Source organism: Phragmites australis, chromosome 8, assembly GCF_958298935.1.
Source record: "Phragmites australis chromosome 8, lpPhrAust1.1, whole genome shotgun sequence".
NCBI classification, from domain to species: domain Eukaryota; kingdom Viridiplantae; phylum Streptophyta; class Magnoliopsida; order Poales; family Poaceae; genus Phragmites; species Phragmites australis.
The window spans coordinates 23,513,540-23,540,963 of record NC_084928.1 but is presented as its reverse complement, the minus strand read 5'-3'; the positions used below and the strand labels follow the sequence as shown (position 1 = coordinate 23,540,963).

Here is a 27,424-nt window from a genome sequence, read left to right as displayed (position 1 = left end):
GAGGCCCGTCCCCACAACGAGCGGAACTTCAACGAGTACCTACGGTGGTATGTTCCACGTACACGCACACATGTCACCTACACCCCTGAGGGTGTCCGGCCCCACATTGCGTCGACAACAGAGGCATACCCGGTGCATTGGGACGAGGACGCTGCATTAGCGGTAAGTTTTTCTTTGAAGTCAGTAGTCCATACTCAACGAACAAAACCGTATACTGTAATTATTTTTTCCTATTCGTATCCGCAAGCAGATATCATTTATGATGTACATAAGAATGCAGCTGGTGCCATGGACCACCTCTGGCAAGGGCAGCACCTCAGTGCGTCGGATGTTGCGAGCTTCATCAAGCGGGTTTTCGACAAGACCGCGCGCGCCTTAAAGCTTACCTCCTGCCGATCCATCACAGATGTAGCAAGGGCGCCTCCCAAGTCTAGTGGTGTCCACGCCGAGTCGTCTCGGTGGTTAGATGTGCACCGTCGTTCATCCGTGTCGGAACCCACACGACCCCTTTTACCACGTCATGGAGGCTCGGAGTAAATTGGAACAAATTTTAATTTCAAACGACATTCAACAATATTCATTACTTACTACTGCATTGATTATTAAACTTTCATTAGGTGCACCTACACAAGCCTCGACAACCTCATAGATCGAGCCCTGTGCGTCCACCCTCACGTACTGACGGCCCCCTTCATCCCAGTTTGTAATACTTTTAGCAAATTAAGTTAATATTGTGGTCAGGTTACTTCGGTAACGAGGCCGGTCCATCTTCAGCGGCCCCACGCCCGACCCCACCCACAACTTTCGAGCCATACTACGGCATGACAACATGACCTTCTTCTGCTGCACCGGCATACCACGTAGGTACAATTATACAATACCACATTGTTCGTATCTAACATAATTATTTGTTCGTAGGCCCCTCTAGCCAGTACACATGGACGCCAGCAGAGCATTCACAGTCCTCCTACCCTAGTTAGGAGGATGAGGCTGGCCCAGACACCGCATATGACCTCGTTCGTGACTTCTTCGGGGGCACACCTGACTACAACGTCCTCCAGCGGTCCCAGGTACCCAGTGCTCCCCTTCGGACATAGCCCACGCAGGATGAGGCCTCGACACCGGTGCTCCCTACTAGGCCTACCAGACACGTCGGTCCACCCGACCCCCTCACCTACTCCAGGGGTCACGTGAGGGTTAACCAGCGGCATCGGGACCACGATGGGGCGCACGGGCGACGACAACGAGGGAGGAAGCAGTAGAATTTTAGATTTTATGTAACTTACATATGCATAACTGCTTCGCGATGTATTCCTACGTATTCAGACACGTTTACTCTTTATGGTCCACTTAGCATGTCGTAACTGCATTTCGTATTCCAAAACGATGGCATTCTAGTTGCATTTCTTAATCCGACACGACCACAAGCTACATTCTGTCGTCGTCATTATAGCTTACAAAACAACTTATGCAACGAGTGATACCTCGCTTACTTTGTTTGAAGTGTTACTTTAATCACGAAGTGACCACACTACTGAACTTTAACCATGACATAACAACACATGCCTCCTTGCGCAAGCTTTAAACAAGAAGTGACAACACTACCCAGCTTTTTCCAAACAATAAATGACAACACAGGTACCAATAAATGTGGAATCTCTGACCATCATCAATGACACAACTTTCCTATTCTTCAAGATGGAATCTAATGCTCTTGCCACCAGCTACGTATTCAGACACGTTTACTCTTTATGGTCCACTTAGCATGTCGTAACTGCATTTCGTATTCCAAAACGGTGGCATTCTAGTTGCATTTCTTAATCCGACACGACCACAAGCTACATTCTGTCGTCGTCATTATAGCTTACAAAACAACTTATGCAACGAGTGATACCTCGCTTACTTTGTTTGAAGTGTTACTTTAATCACGAAGTGACCACACTACTGAACTTTAACCATGATATAACAACACATGCCTCCTTGCGCAAGCTTTAAACAAGAAGTGACAACACTACCCAGCTTTTTCCAAACAATAAATGACAACACAGGTACCAATAAATGTGGAATCTCTGACCATCATCAATGACACAACTTTCCTATTCTTCAAGATGGAATCTAATGCTCCTGCCACCAGCTACGTATTCAGACACGTTTACTCTTTATGGTCCACTTAGCATGTCGTAACTGCATTTCGTATTCCAAAACGATGGCATTCTAGTTGCATTTCTTAATCCGACACGACCACAAGCTACATTCTGTCGTCGTCATTATATCTTACAAAACAACTTATGCAACGAGTGATACCTCGCTTACTCTGTTTGAAGTGTTACTTTAATCACGAAGTGACCACACTACTGAACTTTAACCATGACATAACAACACATGCCTCCTTGCGCAAGCTTTAAACAAGAAGTGACAACACTACCCAGCTTTTTCCAAACAATAAATGACAACACAGGTACCAATAAATATGGAATCTCTGACCATCATCAATGACACAACTTTCCTATTCTTCAAGATGGAATCTAATGCTCCTGCCACCAGCTGCGCCCCTGCACTCACTCCTTTCTTCAAGAGCGAATCCAAAGCTGCTGTCTCCCCTAACCATAAATAGCCGAACCTCCTTACGTTGATGCACCACTAATTTGTCAGATCTTTCAAGTGCAATGTCTTCCTCAGCTCCATCAAGCCCACCAAAGAAACATTGGGGGACTACCATACCTGAAGGTCTCGAACCACCAATGTGCTTCTTTGGTGACCTTTGTAAGCTCTGCGAGTCGCATGACATCTCATACACATATGGGCTGTGCTTCTTCATGTGTGCCAACTACAAGTATGACAAGTCTCAATATGCAACAAATGGTTATCGACCGGTATGACAACAGATACCAGCCTCATCTCTTCCGATTTTGCACCCTGTTTTACTAACCGCTCATTTTGTTCTATTTATTCAATCCCCTCCACCGCTCTGTGATTTTATTCAATGGCTCGACAATGAGAAAAATAACGCACATAAGCAATGGGTCAACATGAACATGAGGTGGAGAAGGGAAGCGTACGCACGTCGGGAGTACGAGCAACAACAAGAGGAACTTCGTCTCAAGCGGGAGGAAGAAGAGCGCATGAGGAAGGCGGCGCACGACCGTACCGTGGCTTGGGCTCGGGAGGCTGAGAGGGAAAGGAGGCGGGAGAGAGCCTGCCGTGCTAAGGCGGTAGGTTCCGATGCCCTCCGAAAGGGAAAGTATCCTAAATGCACTTAGTACAGAGTATCTAATGTAACCCGACATACTTTCACTCCCTAAGGCATGTTATGATTAGGATCAACGCACTAATAAGTAGGTCTTAGTGCGAACCGTACATGCCACCTTTATTTCCTCGTCGTGTTGTCACGGTTACAGTCTTATGTAATATTTTCAGCCTATGTTTAATACTATATTTATCGTCGTTCGCACCCCATATCCACGTAATATGCTGCGAGTGCTAATTACTGATTTTTTATTCTCCGACTATTACATAACCTACTCCAAATTTAAATTCCAAATTTTCTTAAAACCTTTTTTTATTTCTTGAATTACACAAAAATTGACATTTTTAGAAAAAAAAAAAAGGCACTAACCGCCCCCTCACAGGGCGGCAATGGGGCTAACCGTCCTCTCCCGCCGGGAGAGGGCGGTTAGCCCCCTTGCCGCCCTCTGAGGTGGCGGTTAGACCTCCCGCCCTCTCAGAAGACGGTTAGGTGGCCTAACCGCTCTTTCAGAGGGCTGCAGCCCCCTGAGAAGACTGCAGACGTCTAGTTTTACGATTTCTCCTATGAAGAATCTATTTATTTAAATTTTTAATAAAAAACATAAAAAAAAACTCTGGCCCTCTAACCCAGGAAAAAGGGACGATCAGGCCTCCCAAACGGGTCCTTCGATTGGAGAATTTTCCCGTGGCTTCATGGAAGATTCCAAGGCATGCACTAGGCCTTCCGGGCCCGCGTCAAACCGACTGCATGCCTCCTCGCCGTCCCCGCCCGAGATCGCTTCTTCCGAATCGAAGCTGCAACACAATTTCCGATACGGTTCTCTCGCAGTTCGACTCCGTTCAGTCAACTGACGACGCGCCGAAAAGAACGCCAAGTCGCTTTATATATGGGGAGGAGAGAGCGTGCGCCATCGACTGCCGCAATCGATCGACAGCTTTCGCAGCCATGTTCAACCCGGCGGCGCAGTCTTCCGTGAACCCGGTCGCTATGCGGCCACCGTTCCCCTACGCCGCGGTTGCGCCGCTTCCGCCTCCGCCGTTCGGCGTCCCGGTCCGCGTGGTGTGGGCGCACAACGTCGACGCCGAGATGCACGTCCTCCAGGACTTCGCCAGGCGCGCCCGCTACGTCGCCTTCGTCGTGCACTACCCCGGCGTCGTCCACGGCGCCGCCGGGCAGCAGGACCACAACAAGCTCGCCGCGGAGAAGCGGTACGCGATCATCAAGGCGAACGTTGACGCCCTCAAGCCGCTCCAGGTCGGCATCGCCGTCGGCACCGACGACGGCCGGTGCCTCGCGTGGGAGTTCAACCTACGCGGCTTCGACCGAGAGACCGACCCCCACGCGGCACGCTCCGTCGAGTACCTCGCGGAACGCGGCATGGACTTCGACGCGCACCGCCTCCACGGCATCCCGATGGCGACGCTCACCGCATGGTTCCATCACTGCCGCCTGCTTCGCCGACGGGGGCTGCCGTGGATCGCCTACGCCGGCGCCTACCACGTGGCCTACCTGTTGAAGGTCATCACCGGCGGTAAGCTGCTCCCTGGCGACATAGCCGGGTTCCTCGGCGTCGTGCAGCAGTTCCTTGGCGTGGACGTCTACGACGTCGCGCGCATGGCCCGTGACTGCCCGAGCTTGCCGGTGGGTCTGGAGCGCGTCGCCTACATGCTTCGCCTCGCGCCGCCATTGGGGAGCCCTCAGCTCGCTGGTGCCGGCGGCGTGCTTGCGCTGCAAGCGTTTGTTACACTCAAATTCGGTGTGTTCGGTGGAGACGTCAACAGATACAGAGGTCTTCTACACGGACTACAAATTACGTGAAGTTCCGATGGCTAATTAGATACTCTCTTCCTTCATGAATAGTAGACGTATATTTTAAAAAATTAAATTTTATGTACTTTGACTAATATGTAATTAAATTATAAAAAAATTTAGTATATAAAAATTGTACAACTAGATTTATAATTCAAAATAATTCCACACTATATATATTTTTATAGCTATAAATGATATATTTTATGAAAAAATTTATTCAAAATCTAACTTTAAAGACTGAATTAAAAAAATACGTCTACTATTTCTAAACGGACAGAATAGTTTGAACCATTGATGATTGGTCGGATGATGAGGGCTGTTTGAGATTAGTGCCAGAGATCGATGACAATGGTTTCCTCTGCAAAGTGCACGCACGTCGAGGCGAGCCGGCTATGCACACAACTAGTTTTAGCCTTTTTATTTGGTATCATGGATTCGAGGAAAAGCTGCACAACTTACTAGTGCAACAATAGCTGATCGGATGATCTTCACCAATTTGGAGAGGAGAGATGTAAAAAAAAAGTGTAACGAGCCATGTAAAATTAAAGTTCACCGGATGCAGGCTCGGTGCCACCCATTAGATTTTACTAGTGTTATTTCCTTTTTTTCTTTTTGAGCTGTCGAAGTTTCGCTGGCAAGAGAAATGAATGCTCGAAGCCACTCACTGATGATGATACTGTTCTTATTCTGGTTACGAACGTTCTGGCACTTAATATATATTTTTGTTTATCCCTTTTTTTTCTGGACATCAGTTAGAGAAATAGAGTTCCTTAAGTACTTTGTCAGACAAAAGTTTTCCTTTGAAGGGTCTGACCTGATCAAGCTCTGTTCTGTTGTTCCCTGTTCCGTCGTGGCCTCGACGATTTAATTTGATCTCTGTGAAAGCTGCATCAGCTCCTCAGTATCCGTTCTTCTATCAGGTTACCGAATGATGGCAAAGTTCTGATGTAAGTTAGGTAGGCCGAACATTATGCTAGTGTTGTTGTATCTTCCTATTGCAAGATCTTATCAGGTGCTGCAGCTTTTGATATCCTTGAATTCGAAATATAGATGAGCATAGGCTGCAGTTCCTCAATGTGAGCGAATGAATTGATGAATGGAGAGTATGTTATGACTTTGCGTTAAAAAAAAAAGATCATGCTATGACTTGTGAACAGATCAATAGTTTAGCAACTAATGCTGCTGCTAGCAGCTGATTAGGTTGGAAGCAGGTCTCTATAATTTCTACCATTACCGAGTGCCATGCTACTGCAAATGCAAACTTATTTTTTAATCATTCTTGACAAAAGAGGATCACCGAGGGTTCAACAGTGGGTTCTGTTACATTACATATAGAGCTGAATTCATTTGGATCATCTTATACCATGATTTCATTACAACTTACAAGGAGTCGAGAACTCAAACCTCTTTCACATGATTTGCTACACATTTACATTCATTGGACTGTACCTGAACATAATCTATGACAGGACCACAAATAAAAACACACTAGTTGATGCATCAAAATATGATCCACGTGCACCAGATCATCATTTTCTTTTCCTGAGATGGAACACAGTGATTCCGTTACAAAGCTTGGGAAATCTTCCAGCCAAACATGGCCTTGCTGCTAGAACATGGGCAACGCTATTACATGAACGAGGGCCATGAGAAACTTCCATTCAAACCGATGAGAAAGACCTGCACACCTTACACAGGCCAGTTGAATTCTGACACCAACCCAACAAACTAAACAGGCGAATGACTAACATGAACTAAAGATTGCAATAGTGAGACTGTAAGTGAAACTACCACAACATGCATGAACTCACCTTTTCTTTATTCCAATATGACATGACCTAATTATTATACTACATATCTCAAGCAAGTATGACAAAAATCGAACTATCCAAGGTGATAAACCATTTTGTACACCTGCTATCACATAAATCCAAGGTGATAAACTATCTTGTACACCTGCTATCACATTTCTTTATTCCAATATGACATGACCTAATCATTATACTACATATCTCAAGCAAGTATGACAAAAATCAAACTATCCAAGGTGATAAACCATCTTGTACACCTGCTATCACATAAATCCAAGGTGATAAACCATCTTGTACACCTGCTATCACATAAATCCAAGGTGATAAACAATCTTGTACACATGGAATAAGTTATTTGGATTTCTCCAGCATTGCCACCAAAACACATCCATTTATATTTTTTGATATTTATGTAAGGAATGGCAGCATAGAAAATACACCCGCAACTATTATAGCAACAGGATATACAATGCCAAGGTAATTTTTGTAAGATCATTGAAAATCATGATGTACTTTCGAACCTGGAATGCAAAGAGAAGTTCATGCCAATGATTTGGTAAGGTTGACTCTATGATTCAAGATAAATACGAGTCACTTCCATTCTTTTCATTATACAATTTGTTACAATACAAAAAAATTATACATTTTATGAAATAACATTGAGAGGTCTATTAAAAATCACCAGGGAGGGGTGGAACCCTGCCTCGTTGATGGAGACCGTGATCCTAAGCCTGGGTCTCTTGAAAACCTTGTCTTCGGAGTGCTTGCAGATGGGCTTGAACCTCTGTAGCTTGCCCGGAGCGACTCATCAATGGTGTTTGAGGACTTTGCTGACTTTGAGATGGCATTCCTCACAAACTTCTGTGCTGCTGGCGAGAGGGTTTTGGGGCTTGCACTGCCTCCCCTAACAGGGGAAGGTAATGGTGGCTTGTGGAAAATTTTAGACCGCTCCTTTATCTTCCTTGCAGCATCCCTTGAAAGCAGGTGCGCCTTCACATCCCGAGCAGGTGGAGGTGGGATCTTGAAATGCGCCGCCTCACTGCTTCCAGAACCACCGGGTGTATTCTCAGGGTCCAACCTCAGCGGTGTTCCCTCAATCTCACCCCATGTCATGAATGGCGACTCATCCACACCAGGTGCCGGCGATGGCGTCCTCACAAAATTATAACCATTCTCCGCCTTTTTGTCTGACTCAAGATAGAATGGGTTCGGTGTCTTCCTCAGATCCTCCAAATCATACTTCCTAGCTTTGTCGGGATCATGGTAAGCCATCCCTCCTGGAGTGGAGCCTGCAACCAGTGCATACAGTATGGCCGCCGCCTCCTCATTGGGCCTTGCATCATCAGCCGTAGCCCTCCCATGCAACCTGGTGTTTGACCTGTCAATCTCCTTGGTCATACCATTGAGCCGCTCAGCACGCTCCTCCTCAGTGAGCGGCGCCTCCCCACGGTCAGCCGGGTAATACATGAGCAGGTTCTTCGCCGTGAACTTGGCACCCTCCAATGTACTCGGCGGCTGCCCTGATGTACCATACCCGTCAGTTATCCTGTCGCGCTTGGCGTCCTCTAACAGCGGTGTGTTCTTGGCCTCGGCAGGCTCCAGGAGGTGGGCGTAGCGCTCACGGCGGCGGTGGTTGACCTTTTCGAGGATGCGCGAGAAGGACTCGTTGTCCTCGCTGGTGAAGCGGCGGAAGAAGCCATCGAGGGAGAGCGCGGCCGCCACGTCCTCCTCCTCGGCGCCCTCGCCGGCGGCGGAGGGGGCGGCGGAGGGGGTCGTGAGGAAGGACGGGGAACGGAGCGCCGTGGAGGTGGCCGGCGTAGGGGTAGGGACGGGTCCCTGGCCCTGGAGACGGCGGCGGCGGTCGAGGATCTTGAGCTGGGCGTCGCGGAGGATGAGTGGGTCGCGGGAGCGCACGGCCTGGAGCCAGTCGAGGCGGTCGCGGAGGCGGGGGAGGTCGGGGAAGAAGTCACGCTCGATGATGCGCTCGATGGTGGCAACGTAGGTGTCCTCGTCGAGCACCTCCGGGCGCCGGCGCTTCGAGGAGGTGACGGCGGTGGCGAGGGCGGAGGCGGAAGAAGAGGTCGGGGACGCCGGTCGAGGGGTGCAAGGGGCGGGGGATGGCGACGGCGAGAGGTGGCGGGGGGAGTGGCCTGGCGAGCTGAGCATCGTGGCGGCGGCGATGGGGATAGGGTTAGGGATTCGGGGATTGGCCGACTGGGGATGGGAGAGGGCAGGGAGACGGGTTGTGTTTCGCTATGGAGATGATTGATTTGGGTTAGAATCGGCCGACGCGGCTGCTCAGGCATTATTGCTGCGTAAAACCGAGTGGGAATACCGTACGAATCGGAATTATTTTATATATATATCTCTACTATTTAAAAATAGAAAAAAAATATAAAACCCCTCAAAAGTCACGTGAATTTTAACTTTTCTCTAGATTTTGTTTAGTTAAAAAAACATCTAAAAGTTTGACTTTGTTAAAAAAATCTCTAAAAATTAAAAAAATTAAAAAAAACTAGAGACAATTATAAGACCTTCTGTTAAATTTGTTTTCGAAAATAATATCATTTGCATCATATTTCATAGAGAGGAAGTTTGGAAAAAAAAGAAAAATATGCAGCTTATTTATTAACTCATGTTATTTTAACTTTGTCTTGTCTACCATTATTTTTTCTACACAAATAATTGTTTAAGTAAACTAATAAAAGTGGTTTCACTAATTTTGGGTGTTATGGATTAGTTATGAATTAATCTATCTGCAACATATTTACTCAATCATACACGTTAAAATAACTATTTCAAGATTCATGTATTTTTAGAAGATAGAGGATCATGTAAGAAAACTAAAAAATTGGTTTGATGATTTTTAGATTAGTAAATAATTAACTATGCATTTAACTCGAATTAATAAATGAGCTGCACGTTTTTCTTTTTTTTTCAAACTTCCTCTCCATAAAATATGATGCAAAGGATATTATTTTTGAAAAAAAAAAGTCACAAGGTGGTGGTGGTGGTGAAGAAAATATGAATTTTTGATGTTTCTGTGGGCCTTTTCTCCTTTGGTCTGGCTGGCCCATTTGGCCTTTGGCACTGCTGTGGCCCATGCAGTTAGAGTCCTTGTGCTGTTGCTGGTTCAGCTAGGGCATAGAAGAGAAAGAACGAGTCTAGGGAGAGAAAGGAGGCGGTGGCATCTGGGAGCCGACGGTGGTGTAACCGCCCTTCCCGTTCCCTTTGGGGGACGAGTGAGGATTGATGGCGTCATGGCTCCCATTTTGTAAGCCCTCTCTCTTTTCCTGGTTCATTGATTTTGAAATCCCCTAAAAGGTTCTAGCTCCCTCACATTTTCTCCTTTGGTTTTGGAATTCACCTCCTGAGCTCGACCCGAGAAGAAGCTCGTGCTTTTGGCTTGGTGATCTTGAACCGCAAGGGATTGGCGGAGGAGCTCTATGGTTGGTCTTCATCGGAGCTATGGTTCCCGAGGCTCGTCTGCACGTGCCGATGCGATGCGGTGAGGCCTTGTATCTCCGTCTTCCTCGTTGGTGGCAATAGCGGTAAATAGGATTTTTGGGACAGCGGTTGAATCGCCGTGTCTTACCTCTGTGATCAGTGTTTTTGAGGATATCTCACTATGAGTATTCGAGTTTTCCTCTCCCTCTATGTTTTGGACAGCACGAGATGCTCGATGAAGATGTGGAATTGTTATGAGAATGGGCAAGTTTGCTGAGTATACTAGCAGTTACCTATTGTTTCTCTTGCTCATTGATTGAATCTAGTGGTTCCTATAGGCAATTTGGTGTGTATCTCCTTTCTGTGCCTATATATTGTGATACAATTGATTTGGAACCCTAGTTTATGCCTGTTAATCTTGTCCTTTGTTGGTGCTATAGTGAGATCTGAGCATACTTAATATATCTAGTTGTAGATGGATTGCTAGCTCGAATTGCAGTTACTGTCTTTTGCCTTTTGTAGTTCTCTAGTTCTACTATGCTGATTTTGGTGTTCTCTGTTTCTGGGCTGCAGCACTGACCAAGATAGGCAATTGAGTTTGAGATTTCAGCTTAGGTTATAATTGTGCTAGTTGAGATCTTAGGAACTCTGACCATTTGATGAAATACTTGTTAGAACAATTATGTGCAATTGTCATCATGTTCCTGGGTCCAATTGTCATCCTGTTTCTGAGAGCAATGTCACAAATGAAATTTATGTGCTGTTCAGTTCAAGTTTTACACATGTTGCTTTTTGTCCTTTCATTTGAACAACTATCAATATCATGTCAGATCATGTTTTATTGTTATGTGCTGTTATGTTGTTCTAGTTTTATATGTTGGATTAAGTTCATGCTCTTATTATTTTCGCATTATTTACAAAAATCCAGAAATCTTAGTGCTTCTGAGATGGCTAGTTCTAGCTCCTCTAGCCTACCTCTATCGTCCTCGGACATGATTAAGCCTGAGAGTTTTAATGGGACCAGCTTTAAGCGCTGATAGGCCTGGACGAGGCTATGGTTGATGGAGCTCGGACTTCTCTGGGTCCTCACCGAAGAGCCGCCTGCCCTTCCGGGGGAAGTCGTGCAAGACGAGGTCGAAAGAACATGTCTCAACACGTTTAGGGCCCGTTGGGAGAAGGCTAATGCCTCAGCCCTAGCACGTCTCTTTGACGTCCTATCGAACAGGTTATTCGACGTCTACATGGGGTTCAGGGAAGCACAAAAGGTGTGGACAGAGCTGAATGACAAGTATGCTGAAAGCGACAACGGCAACGAGTCCTTCATGGTGGCCAGTTACCTGAACTTTTGGATGGGAGATGGCAGATCAGTCATGGAACAAATCCATGAGTTGTAGCTGATCGTGCGAGACTTAGGCCAGTACAGCTATGTCCTCCCTGAGAATTTTCAGGTTAATGCCATTCTGTCCAAGCTGCCTACTTCTTGGCGTGACTTTATCACTACATGTCGATTGACTCTTAATGAGCTCATTGTTGCTATAAATATCGAGGAGAAGTCTAAAGCAGGCTATGGTGGGGTGAAGGCGTGCTCCTGCTCAAACTAACCTTGTCGAGCACAAGAACCAGCCTGGAAGGATTATGAAGAAAGAAAAGAACAAACCTAGACCTTCATGACCGAAGGCTAATGTTGAAGAAGAAGAAGAAGCTTGAGATTGTCTGCTACGTCTGCAGCGGGTTGGATCATAAGGCTAACAGATGTCGCGACCGTAAAGGCAAGGGGTTGACACTTGAGCAGCAGAAGGCAGCCATAGCCCAAGTGCATGTGATAGTTGCAACGGCCGACGATACTGACAAATGCGACTCCACTAGTGGGTATGTATCTGAGGCCTTTATGGCAAATTCACTAGTAAGTTGGTGGGTTGATACAGGTGCTACAAGGCATATTTGTGATGATAAGACATTTTTTACTTCCGTACAGGGCACAGATGGTGGATCCGTATTGATGGGGAACGGGGTCTCTGTAGCAGTACACGGAGTAGGACAAGTGAGCCTGAAGCTGACTTCCAGCAAGACTTGTCCTGAAGGACGTGCTGTTTGTGTCTGCCATGATCCGTAATCTACTTAGCAGATCAATGTTGTGCTGGCAAGGAATAAAGTTAGTCTTCAAGTCAAATAAAGTAGTGTTGACCAGGTGTAGGTCATTTGTAGGAAAAGGCTATGATTGTAGAGGCATGTTTCGCATTTCTATTCTTGATAGTTCTGCAAATATTTTTTACTCTTTATATTCTAATAAGAACATTGATATTTGGCATTCTCGTCTGTGTCATGTTAATAATGAAACAACAGTGCATTTGAGCAAGATGGATCTTATTTCTTCATATAATTATGATAAAAGACATAAGTGTGAGGTGTGTGTGCAAGCTAAGCAGCCCCCGCAAACCATTTCACTCGGTCGAGGGGAGAAGCACCTCGCCACTTGAGCTGATCCATTCTGATCTATGTGAGATGAATAGAATTTTAACTAAGGGTGGTAAAAGATACTTCTTTACTCTTATAGATGATGCTACTAGTTTCTGCTATATCTATTTTCTTATAACAAAAGATGAAGCGTTAGAACACTTTAAGATCTATAAGACCGAGGTGGAAAACTAACTGGGGAAGACAATAAAGAGACTGAGGTCTGATAAAGGTGGGGAATACATTCCTAGGGATTTCCCTGAGTTCTATGAAGAAAGTGACATAATCCATGACTTTACGCCACCATACTCACCACAGGTCAACTGAGTAGCTGAGAGAAAGAACCGAATAATTTGTGACTTGCTTAATGCCTTATTACAAAGTTCTGGTATGGCTAACTTATGGTGGGGTGAGGCTGTTCTCACAATTAACTATGTCCTGAACAGGGTCACTCCTCGAAATCGCGAGGCAACCCCTTATGAAAGATGGAAGGGGAGAAAACCAAATCTATCCTTTCTTCGCACTTGGGGCTGTTTAACAAAAGTACATGTTCCCCTGCCGAAGAAAAGGAAACTAGGACCAAAGACTGTTAATTGTGTCTTTCTAGGGTATGCACACCAAAGTACTGCCTATAGATTCCTAGTGGTCCATTCTGAGGTCTCAAACATTATCGTCACCTTGATAATGGAATCTCGAGATGCGACATTCTTTGAGCACATCTTTCCTATGCGAGTGAAGGAGGTTGATATCCCTGATCTTTTAGTTGATGACCCTGCTTCTCATAATGTCATTGACATGGTTCCTGAATTGGAACTTCGAAGAAGCAAGAGGCAAAGAACTAAAAAATCACTGGGAGATGGCTTTGTCACTTATGTCATCAATGATGAACAACGAAACCTTTCAGAGGCATACGCTTCTCTAGAAGCGGAGTACTAGAAGGAAGCAATCCATAGTGAGATGGATTCAATCATTACTAACGGAACCTGAGAGTTAGCATACCTCCCATTAGGTTGCAAACTGGTCAGCTGCAAATGGATCTTCAAGAGAAAGCATAAACCCGATGGTACAATAGAAAAGTATAATGCCCGATTGGTGGCTAAGGGTTTTACGCAAAAGGAAGGAGAAGACTACCTTGATACGTATTCCCCTGCTGCCAGGTTGTCCACTATCCGCGTGCTATTAGCACTGGCTACTTAACATAATCTCCTTGTGCAGCAGATGGATATCAATACCGCTTTCCTTAATGGAGAGTTGGATGAGGAGATCTATATGTAGCAGCCAGATGGATTCGTGGTAACAGGACAGGAGAGTAAAGTATGCAGGTTAATTAAATCCCTGTATGGTCTCAAACAGGCCCCTAAGTAGTGACATAAAAAGTTCAATACTACACTAACCTCGGTCGGCTTCTGTGTTAATGAAGCTGACAAGTGCGTGTATTATCGCTTTGGTGGGGGACGAGGTGTCATTCTATGTTTATACGTAGATGACATATTGTTGTTTGGGATAGACCTGAAAATGATTAATCAAACCAAGTCTTTTCTATCTCAGAACTTCGATATGAAGGATTTGGGAGAGGCTGATGTAATTTTAAACATCAAACTACTAAAGGGTGAGAATGAGATAACTTTGAGTCAATACCATTATATGGATAAGGTGCTTACACGTTTTGGTATGATAGACTGTAAGCCTGTAGCCACGTCCTATGATCCAAATGCTAAGTTGAAGAAAAATATAGGCCATGAAAAAGATCAATTAAAATATTCACAGGTGATAGGTTCCCTTATGTACTTGGCCAGTGCAACTAGACCTGACATCTCGTATGCAGTATGCAGGTTGAGTCGGTATACGTCCAACCTAGGAGCTGATCATTGGATAGCATTGGAGAGGATACTTAAATATCTGAAGGGGACAAATAACCTAAGGATTCATTTTTCTAGCCATGTGGCGGTCATAGAGGGATTCAGTGATTCCAACTGGATTAGTGACTCGGATGATATGAAGGCTACGAGTGGATATATCTTCACTTTAGCAGATGGAGCTGTGTCTTAGAGGTCATCTAAACAGACCATCCTTACTCGCTCCACGATGGAGGCTGAGCTAGTAGCGTTGGACTCAGCAGACGTAGAGGCAGAATGGATTCATGAGCTCCTTTCTGACCTACCAATATTGGATAAGCCAATTTCGGCTGTTCTCACCTACTGAGATAACCAAACCATTTTGGTGAAGGTGAAGAGTAGGAATGATAATATGAAGACTTTGAAGCATATAAAACGATCACTAAAGTCTCTCGGGCATGTAGTAGAGACGGGTATAATCACTGTGGATTATATTTAGTCTGAAAGGAACCTTATAGATCCTTTCACAAAAAGAATGACTAGAACAGTCATTCAGGCAGCGTCAATAGGAATGGGATTACTATCCACTAATAAGGTTCACACCGGCGGCAACCTATCCTAGGAGATCAGAGATCTCGTGAACTAGGCTCTAGGAAAATGTGTTGTGTGGATATAAGAGTAAATTGATCCCATTTGCTACTTTGCTCTTCTGTAGGAGAGGGTGAGTTGTTGGCTCTTAATGAATTCAGTGTCGTATGACAATAGATGTTGTCCTACATGACATCTAGGAGAATTCACCTATTGAAGTGTGATTGTGTGGTCGCAATCATAGAGAAGCCGGGTACTTCTCTAGGTGACACTTATGAACTAAGGTACATGGACAAGACTGTAACGTCAAACTCGAGAGCTATGGCAAAAGTAGCCTCGTATAGAGTGTTGTATATGAGGAGGCTCTCACACTAAGGATGAGGGTCAAGGTGTAGTCCTCCTCATCCTGTGTGAGCTGATTTATATAAAACTAGGTAACTTGTTCATACCCGAAAGGTATTGTTACTCAAATACTGTATATCAAACTGATAACTCCAGCATTAAAAATTTGGTGGGGATTGTTGAAGAAAATATGAATTTTTGATGTTTTCGTGGGCCTTTTCTCCTGTGGTCTAGCTGGCCCATTTGGCCTTTGGCACTGCTCTGGCCCATGCGATTGGAGTACTTGTGCTGGTGCTGGTTCAGCTAGGGCACAGAGGAGAAAGAACGAGTCCGAGGAGTCGGCGGCGGCGGCGTAACCGCCCTCCCCGTTCCCTTCGGGTGACAGGTGGGGATGGATGGCGTCATGTTTCCCATTTTGTAGGCCCTCTCTCTTTTTCTAGTTCATTGATTTGGAAATCCCCTAAAAGGTTTTGGTTCCCTCATGATTTTATCCTTTGGTTTTGGGATTCACCTCCTGAGCTCGACCCGAGAAGAAGCTTGGGCTTTTGTCTTGTCGATCTTGAACCGCAAGGGATTGGTGGAGGAGCTCTATAGTTGGTGCTCGTTGGAGTCGTGGTTGCCGAGGCTTGCCCGCACGTGCCGATGTGGTGTGGTGAGGCATTGTATTTCCGTCTTCCTCGTCGGCGGCAACAGTGGTGAATAGGATTTTTGGGACAGTGGCTGAATCGTTGTGCCTTGCCTTTGTGATCAGTGCTTTTAAGGATATCTCACTGTGAGTATTTGAGTTTTCCTCTCCCTTTATGTTCTGAACAGCACGAGATGCTCGATGATGATGTGGATTTTTTATGAGAATGGGCAAGTTCGTTGAGTACACTAACATTTACCTGTTGTTTCTCTTATTGATTGATTGAATCTGTTTGTTCCTATAGGCATATATACTGTGATACAATTGATTTGGAGCCCCAGTTTATGCCTGTTAATCTTGTCTTTGGTTGGTGCTGTAGTGAGATCTGAGCATACTTAATATATTTGATTGTAGATGGATTGCTAGCTTAAATTGCAGTTACTGTCTTTTGCCTTTTGTAGTTCAATTTCATATGTAATTGGCTACCTTGTTTCTACTGTGCTGATTTTGGTGTTCTCTGGTTCTTGGCTGCAGCACTGACCAGGATAGGCAATTGAGTTTGAGATTTCAGCTTAGGTTATAATTGTGCTAGTTGAGATCTTAAGAACTTTGACTATTCGATAAAATACTTGTTAGAACTATTAAGGAGTAAGAACATTCTGTTTTTGGGGCCAATTATCATCCTATTTCTAAGAGCAATGTTACAAATGAAATTTATGTGCTGTTCAGTTCAAGTTTTACACATGTTGTTTCTTGTCTTTTCATTTGAGCAACTATCAATATCATGCCAGATCATGTTTTATGGTTATGTGCTGTTATGCTGTTCTAGTTTTATATGTTAGATTAAGTCCATGCTCTTATTATTTTCGCATTATTTACAACAGGTGGAGCTGCTCCGGCACCTCGACGTCGAGGGGGTGGCCTCGAAGAACAGGTCTGGGTACGACGCGCTGCACGTCGCGGCGAGAGAAGGGCATCGTGAGAGTCTATACTCTGGAACTCTCTGTTACGATTCGTGTAATGTTTGTTGCAATTTCTAGCGTTGAGCTTGGAACTGCTTGTTTATTGCTTGCTGTTGCTGGTCTACTAATTTCCCGGTCAGTAGCACTGTAGCACCATGCTTGTTTCCACTCCGAGATATATTAACAGTAAGAAGTTTTGGATAGCTTCTGCTACAATTGGCAAATCCGTTTGGAAGAAAATGACCTCTTCTCAGTTTGAACAAAATAATTGCACAGTGTGTGCTCGTAATTTCGTATTTGATTACTTTGATATTACGATTACGCACATAGAGCACACTTCTGGTGAGAATGCGATATTTTGTGTTATTTTCACTTAACAGGAGAGCAAGAAAATATGCAATCACAGATCTCTTTTTTATTTTAACAGATTTTTTTGTTATGATTCTCTGTTAATTTATCCATAACAACTAGCTGTTAGAAGCTAGATCCCTTGCAAGCGTGTGAGCTTAGTGCCTCAATATATTTGCACAGCGCACTTACGAGAGATGTATAAACTGTTGCTCTTCAAAGATCCTTGTAAATTCAGGTAGCAACATATGTGCACAATAGGAAGCACCTTTGAGGATAAGATTCCCCTAAAATAGTTTGGTCTGTGAGAGAACTGGGGATTGGAAATTTGGGATGAGAGGAAATGCTTTTAGTTGAATCGGGACATAGCCATATCGAAGTTGTGGCCTTTCAATGTGTTCTGTAGATTCTGGATAGGTTGTGATTAACCCGTACATTCTAAATTTATATATGGTAATTTTGTAGTCTGACTTACTGTTCAGAGTATCTTTATGTCACCCGTTAGTTATATAGGGAGCGAGCGGAGGAAAAAACATGTGCCCTCTTGAGGGCTTTGGCGACTCCGCCAAATCGGCTGCGTTCTCTACTAATCCCCCTAAAATCTAACTTAGATCCACACCAGGTCCCCCCACTGCAGATCCGCTCTTCACCACCACCCTCCACGCATCCCCGCAGTTTTTGTCCCAGCTCACCGCCGCCTCCCCCATTCTCACGGTTCAAAGATGTTTCGTTTGGTCCGGCGGCTTCAATGTCCGACCCAGATCCGGAGCCAGATCCGTTGACCTACACTCTCCCGGGTCAGATCCTCAGTGCACCGGCCATTCCTACGTCGAGTTTGTTCAGACAGGGCCTCCTCCTACTGATGCCCATGTTTTCAATGTTGCTCGCTCTGCCCAAGAGTCACTCTCATGCCTGAGAGAGCTTGTTGATGCAGCTTCGCCTGCAAGCGCTACTGGATCCGGCACTTGCTCCGTTGTTGAAGATTAGTTACCCCTCATCAAGACACCTGCGGACAACCCAATATGTCCGTCAATTCTGAATGCAGATCTCACTAAGGTCCGACAGCTCAAGCGGGTTCTTCGGTCATAAATCGGGCTCACCAACCCCCTCATTGCTCGTCCACGCCGCACATTCATGGTGTGCTTGATGCTGCACGACGTGGTGAAAGGAAGCCGGCTGAAAGGGATTTTCATGAAGTGGCCTTTGAAGGCAGTCACCATCTGTCCTCGATACAGCCAGAGGTGAGGAGTTACATCCCAACTTCGTCCAGTGACAGAGAGCGTTTGCAAGATCTTTCGTACGCTGAATCCCCCTCTATGGTAGAGCGGGGGGCTCGAGACAGAGGATTTCTTGCTGGGGAGTGGAGCATGGTGAAGCCAAGATTTTGGTGGTGGAAAAAAAGCTTGCATTCAAGGCCTCCTCCTACTGGTAGTTGCACAGTTAAGCTGGTGCAGAGCTCAAGATCAGCCATCTACTTGAGAAGGTTGCAAGGTAAATGCTTCAATTGCTTTACTTCGGACCACCGTGTTGCCTCTTGCCGCGACCCTACAAAATGCTGGCGTTGCAAAGGTTCCGGGCACCGTTCCAGTGACTGCTACTTGAAAGTGCCAGGTTCACGCTTCAGCAACCTCTCCCACTCAAAGCAGCTGATACTACCTAAGCATACCCATCTACCTCCACCCATGCCGTCTAGTACTGACTCAACCTCATCAAGGTCTTTGTTCATCAAGCTGGCAATCCCTGCCGTTCACCCTGTGATGGCCACAACAGCAAGGCCTCTAGAAGAATATGTAACGGTGGCCACAACGGGCGACATCGAGCAGCAAAAGGAAATGCTCCTTGATCGAGCAGCCGTCTGCTGGTTGTCTAGGACCAGACCGGAGATTAAACTGTCCATTCTCTCAGATGTGCTGATGACGACTTTCCGCATTGGTGTGCATGACTGCCAACTAGTGAAGTATCATCCTGAAGACTTCCTCATTATCTTTGCAAGCAGATGCGTCTGAGATGAACTCATCAACGCTCACCACCTGCCCTATCAGGGCCGGGACTTTCGCTTTGCAGCTTGGAGAGAGAGAAGGTACGCCGACTCATCAAGATGGAGCTTCCGCGTCAGGCTGTGAATTGAAGGGCTCCTGGTGCATGCTTGCTTTGAGGAGGTGGCTGCTCTGGTGATCGGAAGGCAGTGCTCGTTGCACTACATTGAAGAGCAGACAAGGAGGAGGGAGCGCACATGCACATACGACTTGTGGACTTGGTGCATTAATCCCAATCTTATCCCCAAGTTGGTTTGGTTCACAATCACTGATGCAGATTATGAACTACCGCCAATCTCCATCCCACTGTATAAAGTGGAGATTCACCATGACAGGTCATCAGACTTCAAGGGAGTAAAATCTTACAAGCTCTTCATCCATCTTGAGGTAATCCAAGATTTGGCCTTCCTCATAGACAACCCACAAAATCCTCGCCACAACAATCGGCGTTGGGAGTGGTTGCTAGACTGGCATTATGGGTCTCCTAACGGTGGTGTCCAAGCTAACCACATCCCTCACCGCACCTGCTGAGCAGTGGTAGCGGTCATCGAGATCGCTATGACGACACTGATGGGGATCATCACCCACGCAGCACCTGTCAACATCGTAGCCATTCCCTTTGTCGTGTCTCTCGCGCCCCTGTTGCGACGAGTGCAATGCTGTTCGTGGGGGGGGGGGCAATCGTGGTCGATATGGGCATCATCGGGCCAGCGATGCCTCTCTGTTGTTAGCCTTGCCTCCTAGAAGCCTGGCTTATCGCCAGCACCACAACATCCAAAAGAGGCTTTGGTGCAAGAAAGTCACCTTCGCTTCACTAATCGCTATGGTGTGCACGCCACGACATCTGATGCTTCGTCTGCTAATAGATGGAGGTGCCTCGACCCTGATCGACCTCTTCCCTAGCACAGCACCTACCTCAACAACTTCTGTCTTCGATCCAATGTTTGCTGAGTTGGATTCCTTCAATTCTTCTGCAGGGCTCATTAGCCAACCATCTCACCTGCTCCCAGCTCATGGCTCCTCTGCTGGGATCACGGACATCGATGCTGGGATGCAAGTCACCCCCACGGGACAAGGTGGACAGGCATCTCCAGTACAAGTTCAACTGCAGAAGTAGCCCCGCCATTAGTCAATGTCTTCCCTGCCCTCATCCCAAGCTGGTGACTCATCGATTGTGGCCACGGTCGCCCCTGCTGTGACTCCAATCAACTGTGATGGCCACGGCGGATAGACTACTCCAGTTGAAGTCAAAGAGCAACAATAGCTTCTCCCCCAGCCGATGGCTTCCCTGACCTGGGCCACATCACAGGGCATCCTTGAGGTGGCCACAGCTGTCTCTACTGGGGAGGCGCCTCCTCTGGAAGTTAAAGAGCATCAGGTATTCGCAATGCTATCAACTGAGCTTTCTACTGCTGCCATTTCTCTTGAGTTAGAAGACGACACCAATCGAGAGAGCACCCAGATTAGTGTGAATGAGAGCAACAACAACACCGACCACACAAACCTTGAGGTACGAAATTTGAAAGTGTTCGTTGATTCAATCGCCTTGACCCCTTCTCCTCCTCTGTGTCCAAAACCTCTTGTCTCAAGTCCCCCTCCGTGTGCCTCTTCTCAACATGCTCTGCAGACGCCTCAACGTAGCAATAGATTCGCAAACAAATGTACACGAGGCAAAACCACCGAGCAGCTTGCGCAAGAAGTGCTTGCCAAAAAACTTGTTGAGCTTTCACCGCCCAATTTGCCTAACAAATCCTTATCTGACTGTTACTTGCAGCGCTTTGAGTAGCCTCTTAGCAAATCCGCGATGGAGGTTATCACCATGCTGGTGGATAAGGGAATCACCTCATATCAAGGAAATCCAAGAAGGTGGCTCCCATGGAGGAGACTACAACGTGATGGGTTGGAAACTGACAAGAAGGAGTTGTATCATATATTCTCTCATTGATCTTGGTATTAGTGTTATGTTTGTATTTGTTTGTGATGTCAAGTGTATCTCCCCATCTGTGTTCAGTTGTAATGGGTTATGTCATGGTCAGTTAGCCTTTACCATGTTAGTTTTGTGTCAGGGCCTATATGCCACTAGGGCATTTCCTAGACCCGCTTCAGTTATCTTCAGTAGTTGTTTGCTTCCTATCAACGTGAGGAGCTTCAAGCGGACAAGTGGGGGGATACAGTGGAGACGAAGACTACAGGAGAGAACATCTACTTGCTGTCAGATGTTGTTTTCATCAAATTTTGTACCTTGTCACCCCCTCATTCAGAATCCAAGTAGTGTGTTGTGTGTTTTCCATGGCTCAGTGTAACTGCAGTATCCTTTGCTGGAACATGTGCGGGATGAACTCCCCGGCAAGAAGATCCTCTATGCGCAACATGGTTTCTTCCACAGGGGAAAAATTTGCTTGTCTACAAGAAACAAATATGCAGGTTTGGTCTCAACAAGATGTTATCGAAACTCTAGCCTGATTTCGTGCAAAAATTTTCTTCCCTTCCGTCCATGGGGGCTAGTGCTGGTATCCTCCTTGCTTGTTCTTCAAACCATTTCTCCATGGGTAATGTTTCAACAACAAAACGCACCATCTCAACTGACATAACAATGCTCAGTCATAATGTTTCTTAGTTGATTACCATGGTGTATGGACCACAAATAGAAGAGCAAAAGTTGGCTTTCCTTGAAGAATTAAAAGAAGTCAAGAAACAAGTGTGTCCTGAATGGCTTTTATTAGGTGACTTCAACTTGATCTATAGAGCCGAAGACAAAAATAACGGTAGACTGAATCACCGTCTAATGGAGAGATTTAAGAGGACTATCGATGAACTTCAAATCAAAGAACCGCCACTTGAAGGGAGACGCTACACCTGGAGCAATGAACAAGAGTCCCCAACACTCATCCGCATTGACCATTGTTTTGCCACCCCAGAATGGGACCTCTTGTTCCCTTGAGCAGCTATACACTTGTCTCCTCAATGGCCTCGGACCATTGTGCGCTGCTTCTCCATCGCGATGAAGCCATGGTGAAATTTTTAGGCTTTCGGTTCGAATCCTTCTAGGTCAAAATGCCAAACTTTTTGGAAACCATTTAGAATACCTAGGACCAGCCGTTGAACATAATTAACCCCTTGCTGCGCCTATGGGTCAAACTAAACAGAACATCTAAGGCGCTGGAGGTTTGGGTATGCAGATCGACCGGAAACACTAGGTTGTGTTTGGCTATCGCGAATGAAGTTATATTCAGATTGGATGTAGCACAGGAACAACGAATGCTCACCACAGAGGAGAGGTGAAGGGTTCGGTGACTTACTAAGAAGGGGGAGGGTGAATTAGGACACTTAGAACTATTTTGGCTCCAAAAATAACACAAGATAAACCTATATCAACTTCTATCTAAATGTGCTCTAGATTTATCCAGTATGTCTACCCTACCGATCAAAGCACTTGCAACCTATCTAAGAAGGTAAATTTCAAGAATGTAAAGGCGAAAACGTAAATAAGGTAGATAGACAAAACTCGGCACAAGAGTTTTTTTCACGTGGTATCAATGGCATGAATGCCACCCTTAGTCCACATTGGAGCTCCACAAAGAATATTCTCCCAGTCGGCACCCGGTTATGGTTCTTGAGCCATCAAGTCACAAAGACAATGCCTTCACCTAGATGAGCCACCAAGCCACTAGGGAAAGGTCTCACCACTAGTCCCTCTTCCGAATCCTTATCCCTATGATCACTTTAGAGCTTAAGCCACCAAGGCAAGGGTCTCCACGTCCCCACACAATCGCCTTGCCACAGCTCCACACCAAGTCAGAGGGTCAAAAAGTTTGCCGACGAGTCACCAAGACTCCAGGGTGCCAGCATACCACTTGGTACACGGTTGGATCACTCCTTGATCCACTCTCTAGGCAGCAATCACCTAGCAACACTCCCTCTAGGCCTATAAGCACTAATCACTCTCTAATGGTGTGCTTAATTGTCTTGAATGATCACTTCGAGCACTTTTATAGCTTGATGTCTTCTCAGGTGTACATGAACTTTTTTGGACTCCAGCAACATGCCACAGCTTCAAATGACTGAGTGGAAGGGTATTTGTAGCCTCAAACCTGTGCACTAGCCATTAACTCAACGACTTTGAAAAGCTGTTAACACCGGATGATCCGGTGAGAATAGTAGTAATAACACCGGATCATCCGGTGAGTACTCTCACAAACTAGCAGCTGGAACCTCACTCAAACCTCTGTGAACACCGGACACTCCAGTGTATACTTCATCTTCATCACCGGATTATCCGGTGAGTTATCCTGAGCCATCCGAGCCTTTCCTTCTTCTCTGTGTAATATGCTCCGATGTATTCATCCGGTGCACATCACTTCATCACTGGATTGTCCGGTGGGTTGTCTTCAGCCAACTAAGCTAATGCAACTCTCTTTGGAAATAATGCTCCGGTGTTTCATAGCCTTCATGACCGGACCATCCGTTGGGCTGAACTTCGTTCTACTCTTTGCACTATTCATTATCCGGTGTATTGTTCGGTATTCACTCTATTCACACTGGACAATCTGATTGGTTGAACCTTCGATCTTCAGCGGCTGCGTACTTCTCTGGTAATAATTCTCCGGTGCATTAATCCTTCTCAACACTGGACCATCTAGTGGATTGAACCTTCTCTTCTTTTCTCTGGAAATGCTCCAGTGCAACTCCCATTGATCATCGGACTATCCGATGAGGCTTAACCTTCATTCTTCAGCACAACACCTTCTCTGGAAGAATTGCTCCGGTGAGCACTCTGCTCAAACACCGGACCTTTCGGTGAGGTCTTCAGGCCTATCTCCCATTTGCCAAATATGCTCCGGTGAGTTCAAACACCCAGAGCATTAGACCATCCGGTGAGGCAAATCTTCATGAGACTTCTCTAATTCAGTTCAACTTTGTCTTGGCTGTGGTGGCTTCTTCATGTATTGTATCCATGAGACCTACTAACATATACTCTTAACAAACATGTTAGTCCCATTGACTATGTTCTCATAAATCACCAAAATCACAATCATGGCCTAATGGGACCATTTTCGCTACAAGAGGGAATCCAGGCGGGAGCTTAAGTGTTGGGCCTTGTGTCGATTGAGGGTACCTATTTGAGACAGCACTCTAGATTGACTTGGGTTCGGAAGGGAGAAACAAGTTCGAAGTTTTTCCAAATCAGAGCTAATGCATGTTGGAGGGAACACTTCATTCAGTATCTTCAAACAAAACAAGGGATGCTTATAAAGGCTGAAGAAAAGGAGGCTGAACTTCTAAGGTACTTCAAGGGTCAATTAGGCACCAACAAGTAGAGAGAGCTGAGCCTTCATTGGGACCAGCTGGGCTACCAAACGATGGACCTTTTGGATTTGGAATTGCTATTCACAGAGGAAGAAATCGAACAATCTACAAAGAGCATGCCAAATGAGAAATCCCCAGGGCCTGACGGTTTTATGGGGATCTTTTACAAGACTTCATGGAACATTATAAAAGATGTGATGGATGCCATCAGAGTTTTTACAGCCTTAATAGTCAAGATTTGAATCTCATGAATGAGGCCTTCATACTTCTGTTGCCGAAAAAGGGTGAGGCTGTGAGGGTGGCCGATTCCCGATCGATTAGTCTGATCAACAACGTCACTAAGATCATAACAAAGCTCTAGCAAACCATTTCGGAAAGAGACTAAATGATATTGTTTCAACTAGTCAAAGTGCTTTCATAAAAAAGAGATGCATTCATGATAATTTCATCTACATCCAATGTGTAACCCAGGAGCTACATAGATCAAAAATACCAGTGTTGTTCATCAAACTTGATATCTCGAAGGCCTTTGATTTCATAAATTGACCCTATTTGCTAGAAGTGATGCAAGCCATTGGTTTCGGTCAGAGATGGAGGAATTGGATATCACAACTACTAAGAACTTCCACATCTAGAGTACTCCTCAACGGACAGCCGGGCTAACAAATCTGACACGCCAAAGGCCTTCGTCAAGGGGACCTTCTATTGCCGATGCTTTTCATAATTGCAATTGATCCTTTGCAGCGTTTGATAGAACTTGCGGCTCAAAATAACATCATCAAGCCAGTGTTGCCTCGAGGGGCAAGTTTGAGGTGCTCTTTATATGCAGATGACGTGGCCATTTTTGCCTGTCCGGACCCCCCTGATCTCATGGCTCTTAGCATGATCCTTTCAGTGTTCAAGAAATGTTCAGGATTGGCAACGAACTTGCAGAAAACAAAAATTTACCTGATTCGATGTGAGAAAGATCATATTGAATCACTATTGCAAAATTTTCTGGGCAAGATTTGTGAAATTCCCTGCCGCTATTTGGGTTTACCTTTGTGCACCAGAAAGCTCAAGAGATCAGAAATTCAACTAGTAATTGACAAGCTAGGAAGCAGGTTACCGGGTTGGAAAGGTAGATTCCTCTCCATGGCAGGCAAAGAAACGCTTGTGAAGACGGTCATGTCATCACAACCAAATTATTTTCTAACAGTGTTCCCCCTTCAAAAATGGCTCGCAAAAAGGTTTGATCGCATTAGAAGAGCGTTTCTTTGGAGAGGTGAAGAACCAGAGAAAGTCACAGGGGGACACTGTCTGGTTAATTAGGACATGGTGTGTATGCCTAAGACCTTAGGAGGTCTCAGCATACTAGATCTGCAGAGATTTGCTCGTGCTCTTCGTCTTAGATGGATATGGTATAGTTGGAAAGAAGAAGCAAGACCTTGGGCACAAATGCAACTTCCTTGTGATCAGGTGGATCAAGATTTGTTCAGTGCTTCAACCATCATAACCCTTGGAGATGGTAAGAAAACTTTTTTTGGCATTCTAGCTGGATCAATGGTCAAGCACCGAAGAACATTGCACCGAGTATCTATGCAAAATCTAGAAGAAAGAAACAGTTGGTTTGAAAGGCGCTTCCAAATCACAATTGGATTAGTTGGATTGGGCCAGTAGAGATACAGTTAGAGCTCATCAGCTGGCACTCCTCTCGAAAACTTTACATTGGCTGTGCATCAACGAAGCCTCCCAGGACTCCATCGCATGGAGATGGACTAAGAATGGAGAATACAATACGAAAAATGCAAACCACTTGCAATTCATAGGGAAATTCAGAAGGGACAACATATCAAATATATGGAAAGCTAAAGCGGAGCCCAAGTGCAAAAACTTCTCATGGATCCTTCTCCAAAACAAAATTCTAATGGGAGACAACTTGGCTAAGCAGGGTTGAGGGGACACTATAACTTGTTGTCTATGTGATCAAGAGGAAGAAATGGCAAATCATCTGTGTAAGGATTGCCCATTCGCCAAGGAGACTTGGCAACTCATAACCATCTAGTTTGGTCATGACCGAATCCCTCATATGGCATCCTTCCAGACAATTCGCGCTTGGTGGCACAGAACCAACAAGCACATCGATGAACAAGCACATCGATCATGATCACAGGGGAGACTTCAATGGTATCGTCATATATTTTTGGTGGCACATTTGGAAGGAACGGAATAGAAGAATTTTCCAGAATCAATCTTTACCCACAAATAGAGTGGTTGAGCTGATTAAAGTATCTGTCGAGGTTAGGAGAGATGCTTGGAGGGAGCAAGTTTGATGTTTTAAAAGAAGTATAGTCTGTTTCCTGCACTAGGCCTTTTGTAGATTGCTTTCCGTCCCTGTTGTTCGTGCCTGGGTAGTTTGTGACTTGCTTCTCCGGTTCCATTGTTCTCCCGAACCGGGAGAAACTTGTCTCGGTTCACAGGATGCTGCCTCTTCCTTTGTATTGACTTTCTTTTCCTTTTTTTCTTAACTATGAAAAAATTAGCAGAGCTCCCGCTGTCCCTTAAAAAAATAAGTTATATAGGGAGCAAATTGTCCTAATGAGTAGGAGTACTTTCTGTCAGCTGTTGTGC

The 27,424-nt window shown here is 45.5% G+C and overlaps 2 protein-coding genes across 2 annotated transcripts; one reads left to right on the top strand and one right to left on the bottom strand.

Moving 5' to 3' along the window:
- Positions 1-4,167: 4,167 nt before the first annotated feature.
- LOC133925889 (probable CCR4-associated factor 1 homolog 11) lies at positions 4,168-5,166 on the top strand. Its single transcript, XM_062371630.1, has one exon. It carries the CDS (start codon positions 4,193-4,195, stop codon positions 5,063-5,065), a length of 873 nt encoding a protein of 290 aa, XP_062227614.1. The 5' UTR covers positions 4,168-4,192; the 3' UTR covers positions 5,066-5,166.
- Positions 5,167-7,444: 2,278 nt separating this feature from the next.
- Positions 7,445-9,167, bottom strand: LOC133926812 (uncharacterized). Its single transcript, XM_062372923.1, has one exon. The coding sequence runs from the start codon at positions 9,034-9,036 to the stop codon at positions 7,549-7,551; it is 1,488 nt and encodes a 495-aa protein (XP_062228907.1). The 5' UTR covers positions 9,037-9,167; the 3' UTR covers positions 7,445-7,548.
- Between the last annotated feature and the right edge of the window lie 18,257 nt (positions 9,168-27,424).